A 9,662-nucleotide genomic window follows, 5' to 3' on the forward strand; every position below is an offset into this window, starting at 1 on the left:
GCATACGTTTAAAACATAGTCACCACCGCAAATGCAACAGCTAACTTGTGTGCACCAAGATCCCACCAACATAAATATGGCAAAAACCAGACCATCAGCTTTTAATTGTGTAGAACAAGGAATAAATTTTGGCCCGGACATCTCAAATAACACTTCAGCTCTTCTATGAAAGTGTACCAAACGTTCCTTTACATCCACCTGACCAGAGTGGGTGTGAAAGATGGGACTCCTTCAGCGTGCACTGGGGCTACCAGGTGACACCTGAAGATGTGTGTTCTACAAGCCAAAGAGCGAATATGTTTGCAGAGTGACATCACAGATGTTTCCTTTTACAACCTGACCCTTCTTTGAGAAGTAACAATGTCAGTAACAGAGGAGGGTGGTACACACTCCCACACTCTGAGGGACACAAGGAGATCTAAGAACTATCAGAAAATTCTGCCAACACACCAGTCTTAGCAACAATGAGAAGTCAGCTACAAATTCAGTGACGATTCTGACGGGGAGCCATTTTGAGTCTGACTTTGATCTGCACTGAACTGCTCACTAATCCATGGGCCTTGGCAGATGACAGTATTATTGTCAATGACGGAGTGATAGAGCATGCCCTAAAAGCAGAACCAGAGGAGCTAAAAGATACAAGATATAGGACTGGAGAGGATTACTGAGATACAGAGGCAAGACTGACGGCATTGGGCTTTTTAAGTGCCTGTTATAGTTTAATATAAAACGACTTCCTTTAATATAACTGAACTATCAGTTTGAAACCATTAAATCCACAAGATGCATTACTAATACTTCCAAATACCGCTCACTCAGAGGCTTTTCATTTTCAGAAGCTAAGACACTGTAGGACAGATGGAATAAAAACAGTAGATTATGTAGTTTATTAGTCAGCAGGTATTAAATGGCAGCCTGTTTAATTCTTACTACCTACATCTTTGTCACATATTCCTCCTTATTCTACTAAAGGCAATTATGTCATAATTGTATCAATAGCAATTCAATTTAAAAACAAATGCAACAGTCAATTGAAAATCCTTCCACTTCAGTCTCACCAACAATGCATTATCATATTGTGTCTTTAATGAAGAAAACCATTCCAGAGCCTCAACAAGTGTGGTAATCAAAAATTAGATACCAAAGTCACATATACAGATTTTAGCAGAAAATGCTAGAAACACTCAGCAGGTCAGGCATCATCTGTGGAAAGAGAAACAAAGTTAATGTTTCAGGATCAGACCTGAAACATTAAACACTGCTCTTTCCACAGGCACTGGCTGACCCACTGAGAGTTTCCTGCATTTTCTGTTTTTAATTTCAGATTATCAGCATCTACAGTTTTGGATTTTCACATACATTTTTAAGGGCAAATGACCAACGTGTTGGTCCTTAGCTGCATCTTGAAAAGGAGGAAGAAGAGGCAGAGGAGTTCGAGGACAGAATTCCTGAGCTTAGGCAGTGGAGCACACTGCCACTGGTGGTATAGTGAATGGCAATGAGGAAGAGAACGCAGACATCTCAGAGCACAGTGAGATTATGGCAATAGAGAAATAAGCAGTTGATAACCTTGACATGATGAGAATTTAAAAAGAAATTGAGGCAATGCTAATCCTAGGACCAATTAGGTCATCAAACACAGAGATGATGGGTGAATGGGACACAGCGCAAGTTAGGGCAGCAGAATTTTGGATGGCCAAGTTTCAGAGAAAGACCAAAAGGCAATGCATGGTAATAGTTAAGATATGGGATAGGAAAGGCATGACTGAGGGTTTCAGAAGTCCATGAGATGGGCATTAGGCAGACTCAGTTTCAAAGATTTTTTTTGTGTAAAATAATATTTTCAAACCCGTTGTTTTGAAATTGGGAAGTGCAAAGTCTCTAACGTCAGAGCCTTGGAAACAGGATATCCCCTGTTCAGGGGCTGTCCCAGCCTAGTGTCCCACTGCATACTATCTTTCCTCACTTAAAAACTTCACAAAATTTCACATAAATAGACACCTCCAGCCCCCAACAAATATGCAGTTTATTCACCGCTCCTTAGAATAACAAGTCCTGGAAAGAATTCAATTGCAATTTAAGGCCATCTCTATATGAAACAATGCTTTTTGGGCAGGGAATGGAGTTTTTTTTTAAATTAATGTTAATACTAGATAAAGTGATAGAACAGTGCAATACAGGAACAGGCCCTTCAGCCCACAATGTCTGTGCCGACCAGATGAAATATACAAGGGCATAGCAACAACACCAACTCTGGATTTTAACAGCCTGTAGATTTCAGAAACATGGAGAGCAATAGCTAAGCTGCTAAGGAAGGAAGCATTCAACAGAAGGAGCAAATCTGGATTGCAAGATATTATGTTAAAATAGGTGAATGGACAAGAACTAAATAAAGCTGGTGATAAATCCCAAGATTCTTAAACCAGATAGAATTGTAAAATAGAAACATTTGTGAAAGGAAAAGTTGGGAGGCCAAGAGTAAAGGAAGGCCTGTCTGATATTAACCAGAACCATCAAGTGTAAGTGCTGCACTTTAATGTGGGGGTAGCAATGGAGTCAAGGGGAGAGGGAAGAACAACATTAGCCAAGTACTTTGCGAGCTAAAACACATCAGTTTCACTCCCAAAAGCTTCAATTGATAGAAAATGCACAGGCCATTGAGGAAGAGAATTCCAGATTTCCATTAGTCTTTGAGCAAAATAATTACCTTCTGAATCAGCTTTAATTTTTATGATTTGCACCTTCTTCCAGATGTCGTCAACCCAGAAAATAGTTTCTCTCTATCCAACCCATTGAATCTGTTTTAAACATCTCAGATCAATCTCTCCTCGGTCTTCAGATAGGAAAAGGAATATAACCTTCCTACAATTTCATACTTTAACCCTTGAATTCATATCATTCTGATGAATTGACACAGTGCTTCCCACCTCACACCCCCCACTCCCTCAAATCAAGGTCAATATCCTTTTCCTGAAATTCTGATTAAATAAACCAAACTGTTACACTATACAGGGATCAGAGGGGCTCTGTACAAACAATGAATTTCCTCTTCCTTTTACACCATCACCCCAGATCCAACACTTCATTACTATTTTGTACCAAGACCTAATGGGCATCATCAACATGAGTTTCTTGGACTCAGAGTGACCAAGGAAGCAGATGCAAAATAAAAATGTATGCATTAATATTCCTCCCCCATTTCTGGCTCAAAACTATAGTCCCACACAGAATCATAACACAAAATGGGACCATTGGCCTTAATCCTCATCATTAGTTGGTTGCATTGCAGACCCAACATCCTCCAGTTTTATGCCTGATAGCAACAAATGCCTTCTATTTCTAAAATTATGCTTTTTAATTTTTTTGAGTTGGCTATATTTGGTTTTAGACTTGCAGACCCTGGACAGGACATTGTAGAAGCTTGATGACATTCACACCGCAACATTAAACAAGGCTGAGGTACATTTGTTGCAACTAATCTGCAATCAGCTACCAGAAAGTTCCATTACCAGAGCATGTATTAGGAATATTAATGCACTCTCGGAGAAACAGCAATGCCACTGGGATCAGAGGCTTTGAAATAGTGGGGTCTATGAAATGCAAGTTACTTGATTTGCAGAAAGCACCAAGCAGTGCACAATTACAGATTTTTACCCTGATAACCTTGAGCTGTTATATGGAAAGTAGAATTCGGAGCTGTTTGATGCTGGGATGAAGTCATACAGGACATACGGAGAACTGAGAGCAGTTTAAAGAGATGCCAGTGCTGCCGTCCAGTATAGTTAGTGCTTTAAGTGCAATTCTTTCAAGTGTTTTGAGCCAGTTAGTCCTAATACACATCTCTCAAACAGCGAAAGGCAGCACTTGTATTTACATTGTGCATTTCCCGACTTCAGGTCCCAAAACACCTTTCAGCCAGTGAAGTATTTTTGAAATAGAGTTCCTGTCGGAGGAAGTCAATTTGTACACAGCAAGATCCCACTGGCTGCATTGCATCATTATTCAGATCTGGTTTAATGATGTCGATTGATATACAAATATTGGTCAGGACCCCAGGGAGCTCCCCAGCTCGAGGACAACGGTGACTGAGTCGGTGCTGCACTCTCTTCGAACTGTGCTGCTGCGTCAACTCAGATTGTGTTTTCATGTCTCTGGCGGTAAGAGCACTACCCACTTAACTAGAGTGTGTGTACCCTGTGATCTTCCAAGATTGGCAGAGACCTGTTTTTCATGAGGTGAGGCAGAGTGACGTGGAGCAGAGGTGGTGGCAGGGGTATAAAGGCAACCAGAGGTCGGGAATTCACTGCAGGAAAACCAAGAGGTATGGCCCCACTGGGAAATTTAACAACTGTGGGAATTCTTATCAGAAATGAGGCAGCAAAGTCTGCAAGAATTTCAGGGTTTACTAAAACCTTTTGGAATGAGCCTTCATGTCTCGTGTTGCAGTTGTATCAATGCACTCAATAACAACTTGCAAACACAATAAAATATCAAAGTAATCCTCTCGTGATAATATGCAAATCTAGGTCTAATCAGTTGGCATCAGGCAACAAACTATTCCCACTGCTCAGCGAGGATGCCTTCTATTTAAAAAAAAATAAATTGTGAAAATCCAAGGTTGTGCAATGTGATATATGATTGCAAGGTTTTTGTTCTTGCTCATGCAAGACCAGTAATTTAGTTTATTCATGATAAACATTATAAGAGGAAAGGCAAAGTGCAATCTCATACACAAGTAACTGGAACTGCATCATAAAAACAAAGTGATTTCACAGAACTTTACAGCACAGGAGACTCTTCAGACCATTATCCACACGCTGGATTTTTTGAAATGGTGTACCATTAGTCTCGCTCATGTGCTCCACCCCATAGCTCTGCATTTTCCTCTTTTGCTATTGAGGGGTATGGGATTAGTGCAGAAAACTGATACTGAGGTAAAAGATCAGCCATGATCTTACTGAATGATGGATCAGGTACTAGGGCCCAAATGTATCTTATGTTCCAAGATAACTAATTCATCGTTGAAAGTTACAACTCAATACTCTTCCATCACAAAATTAAAACCATCTGCTTATCTCACATGGCCGTTTGTGGGAGCTTGCCGTGCAAATATTAGCTACCAATTTTGCTACATCAGGGTCTACACTTCAAAAGAACTTCACTGGCCACATTGTTCTGGGACGTCCCGAAGTTGTGAGGGGCACCGGAGAAATGCAAATTTATTTGATTATCCCTTCTGTGTGAAAATCTCTCTCATCTTCCACTGTTTCTTTTGCCAGTTACCCCAAATCTGCCCCCTCTAATCACTGTTCTTTTCCCAGAGGAAACGGCTTAGTAACCCCCATAAAACTTTGGTTATGGACCCCTGGATACAACCCCAATCTGCCAAAAATCTCTCCATTCTGAAGGCCATCATGAAAGCTAGAAGTCCGGGAACTAATGAAAGATTGTGTTTTGGGCGGGGTAGAGAAGGGATGTAGAATCCTTCAAAATTTAAATATAACTGTTTAATAAAATTTGCACTGGTAACTTTGGTGACTGATATATTACTGCAAACTATAGGCGCGTTGTCCTTCGGTGTAACAAAAATAAAACAGACTCAGGGTTCTTGCATCAGGGAATACCTGGTTGGTTGGGAATAAGATTTTGCTGCAATCACCTTTTTAAAAGCTGTTGTGAGATGGAAAGAAACAGTGTTACGTTGGCCACAACATTCCCGTTCATTTTTGTACTCATTGCAGATACAGCTCGCTATATTGCGAATAAAACTCACGTGTCAGTTTAGGGCGGGGGGGGAAGAGAAAGAGAAAGCATATTTATATATTACTTGATTAAAAATAATTAACACCATTCAAATAGCCTTAAACAAAATAGGCAGGGTGCAGGGGTAGCGGAGAATGAGTAAAACAGATCCGCCCGAATCTAAGCAGCTGATGAAATTGATACAGCGCCCCAGTAACACAATCCTCCTACAACGTTACAAAACCACTCAGCAGGGTCAAGGACACACAACACTGAAATTGCAGCGTAGCTGCTCCCACCAGCTCTAAACTACCCGGGACAAACTCCCATCTTCCTGTCTGCAGGCCATACTTTCCTTTTATTACCATAATATTGTGCGTGTGGAGAGAGAGGGGAGCTGTTGCCTGCTTAAACCTTTAAAAAATTGCGAAAACGGGTGGGTGTAGGGAAGCGACCACGAAACGTACTACTGTCATTTGTCCTCGCGTTTTGAGCGTTTTCCTGCATTTTAAGCAAGGATTTAAATCACTAGGCCATGTGACAACTCCCCAGTAAGGGTTTATTACAGAAATAAAATGTTACGTTTAGAAACACCCAGCGCCATTTAGATACAGTAATAGCTCGGAGCAAATACGAAACAAAGGCAGAGAGATAAAATGCACATAAACTCGTCCAACTTACGCCCTCGCTTTAGGGAATCCCATTGATAAAAAGACCTCTAGAGTTGACCCATGTTTGACGGTCATAGGCCGGTTCTGGCGATTCTTTCTGGGCACAACTTTACTGTACATCTCTTCTTTGGTAGCCATGGTTTGTGCGTGTGAAATTAAAGTGACATTATTCTAATCAAGAGTCCTCGCGTGTACGTACACCATGCACAGAGCGTCTTACACACGGGCACAGCTCAGGAACGTCAGAGAACGGCACCGGACTAAACACAAGGCGTCTAAAGTCGCCCAGGCAATATTCACTTTAACCACACGTCCGTCGGAAGTGTGACTACGGCCTTAAAATATTATATTTTTTTTCCCCAAGACTGCAGGAGAGGGAGGAGCATTTGCAACGACAGCGTGTCATTCAACCGACCACACTCTTCAGTAACTGGTTAATTTATGAATGAGTCGGGCGAGTTCAGCAAGCAGCCGCCCCGCCCTCCCTCCCTTTTATGGAACTGCTGACCCAGACTGCCGGATCCGCAGCTGAAAAGTTCAGAAGCGTTAATTACTCATCAATCGACTGTCGGATAATATTCATGATTAGGAATTTTTTTTGGTTTTACTTTGCAAAATAATTCCGTGGCGTCAGATTATGAGCCATGTTTTACAGCAGGGTATGATCTGGGCTAGATCAGAGGTGCAGCATTGACGGGTGACTGCTGACCTGTCGGAGGTGGCGTTTTTTCTATGAGATGATAGCTCAGCAAACACACCACGGAGTAGTGGCAGGGTGCAATGTGCCGCCCACATATTGTTGTCTGTTCAGCTGCGCTGACTGATCATTCTCCACAGTGCCAATTTTGGGATCTTACTGTGCATAACTTGGCTGCCGCCAATAGTCCTTCATTGTATGTTAAAGCACCCTGGGACACTATGAAAGGGAGGTATAAGACACTATAGGAATGCAAAAGTTTCTCATTCATGTCTTAGTTGTGGTTGAATTGATGGGACAGTTTGCTTTGATACTAGCCTCTTAAATGAAGTGGCTGCAGAGATGGGCAATATTTTGTTTGCAATATATCAAAATTCTGTGGATTCTGGAGAGGTCCCAGATGGTTGGAAAACCACAAAGACTGTACAGTGGAAGGATAAGCAAACTAACATCAGTGCCCTCTCGCCAAGACTGAGGCCTTGGCTACACTCAGTAACATTGGACAAGCCATGTCAGTCTCATGCCCAGTACCAGACTCCGGAAACAGACACTCTGTTCCAAGCTCCGTCATAGGAAGAAGTTACCAGGCACAGAGGGAAAGACTTGAGGATGTGCTCAAAGCCTCCTTGAAGAAATGCAACACCCTCACTGACTCCTGGTAATCTCCACGAACACTGCAGGTGGAGAAGGAGCATTTGGGATGATATTGAGCACCTCAAAGCCAGGCATTTAGAGCACACATGGATGCTGCACCAACAGTAGAAGGAGTGCCGCTCCTCATGAACTGCTCACCTGGTCAGACACTCCCTGCCTCCTGTACATGGAATGTTGTATATTCCCACATTGGCCTCATCAGTCACCTCAGAACCCTCAAAGCCAGAGTGGAAGTAAGTTATCCTCGATCCCAGGAACTGCCAAAGTAGAAGAAGGATTCAAGTAAAGATGAAGATGGAAAGCAAGAAACTATAGGCCATTCAGCCAAATGTCTGTCAGTGGGAGGTAGCAGCAGTACATTTAGAAAATCATAAGACAATCAAACAGAGCCAACCTGGTTTTATGAAACGGAAATCACGTTTGACAAATTTGCTAGAGTTCTTTGAGGATCTAACAAGCACAGTGAGTAAAGTGGAACCAATAGATGTAGTGTATTTGGATTTCCCAAAGGCATTTGATAAGGTGCCACATTAAAGTTTACTGCGTTAGATAAGAGTATATGAAACACAGGTTATATCCCACCACGATTGAAAGAATAAAGAATCAGAATAAACGAGTAATTTTTTGCCACAGGCAGCAGGGGTCTGAATTATTTATAATCTAATGTCTTGGCTGAAGGGACCAGGTGTACTGTAGCCAGATTTGCTGATGATACCAAAATTGTTAGAAGGACTCAGAGCCTGTAGAGAGATATAGAAAAATTGTGAGTGGTGCAGATATGGCAGATGGAGTATAGTGTGGGAAAATGTAAGGTTATCCACTTCAGAAGAATGAGAAAGCAAATTATTATTTAAATGAGCTGTCCACCTGGGTTTCTTCTCCCCTCACCTACCCTGCCTATCCCCTCTCCCACCTGGCTCTATCTGCCCATCACCCCTCCCTTGTCTGGTTCCACATTACCTTCCAGTCTCTGTCTCTACCTTCCCCCCACCTGGCTCCATCTGCCCATTGATTTTACTTGTTCCTTCTCTGTCTCCACCTCTCACCCACCTCTGTCTCTCAACTCTGCCCATCAGCCCCCACCTCCCCTAGTTCCACAATCACCTACCAGCCCCGGCCTCACCCTTCCCTCTCATCTCTCTATACAGGTTATCTTGCCTCTCCGTTCTCAGTCCTGATGCAGGGTCACGACCCAAAACGTCAACCATCCCTTCGGCTTCACGGATGCAGCTTCACCCGTTGAATCCCTCCAGCAATTTGTTTTTTTTTGCTCCAGATTCCAGCATCTGCAGTCTCTCATGTCTCCTGAATGCTGAGAGGTATCTAGGAACAGGGGAGCATTGTTTCAGAAAAAGGAGCTGCCTATCTTAGACAGAGATGAGAACCAAGCTCAAGGGCTGACTCCTGCTCCTTATGTAATGAAGTGTCCCAGGTTAAGGCAGAATATTGAGTGACACGTACATATTACAAGACAGAGGGAAGTCGTTCCTCCTCCTTCTGTGTCATCCATGCCAGCTCCACAGACTCCATCCCCCATTTCTTTCTTTCCCTCACCAACCTATTCTCTCTCACATATCCATCAACTCTCCTTTGATTTTTTTTGCCATTTACCTACACTGAGGAGTAATTTACAGCAGCTCATGAAGCTACCAGCACATCTATGGAATGTGGGAGGAATCCGGAGTTTGAGACAGAAACCCACATGGTCACAGGGAGAATGTGTAAACACCCAGATTGAACCTGGGCTTTTGGAGCTACATGGCCTCAGCACTGACTGCTGCACCACTATAAGCCCTTGTTTTCTCTGAATGAATTACCTGCGTGGGCCTGGATCAGTTATCTTTCTATTTAGTTCCCATCCCAGAGCCTGGAGTAGGAGGATTCCCACTGAAGGAGTA

The 9,662-nt window shown here is 42.6% G+C and overlaps 1 protein-coding gene across 3 annotated transcripts in view; it reads right to left on the reverse strand.

Moving 5' to 3' along the window:
- Positions 1-6,756, reverse strand: part of LOC127583607 (ubiquitin-associated and SH3 domain-containing protein B-like) — a 140,760-nt gene extending 134,004 nt beyond the window's left edge. Inside the window, exon 1 of one of the 3 annotated variants that reach the window (XM_052039735.1) lies at positions 6,424-6,756. In XM_052039735.1, the coding sequence (XP_051895695.1) occupies positions 6,424-6,551 (128 nt within the window). In that variant the 5' untranslated portion in view covers positions 6,552-6,756. The remainder of the gene's footprint in view (positions 1-6,423) is intronic. The other 2 variants (XM_052039734.1, XM_052039736.1) reach the window with 2 other exon arrangements.
- Positions 6,757-9,662: the final 2,906 nt, after the last annotated feature.

The sequence above is a fragment of the Pristis pectinata genome, chromosome 27 (genome assembly GCF_009764475.1).
Source record: "Pristis pectinata isolate sPriPec2 chromosome 27, sPriPec2.1.pri, whole genome shotgun sequence".
NCBI classification, from domain to species: Eukaryota; Metazoa; Chordata; class Chondrichthyes; order Rhinopristiformes; family Pristidae; genus Pristis; species Pristis pectinata.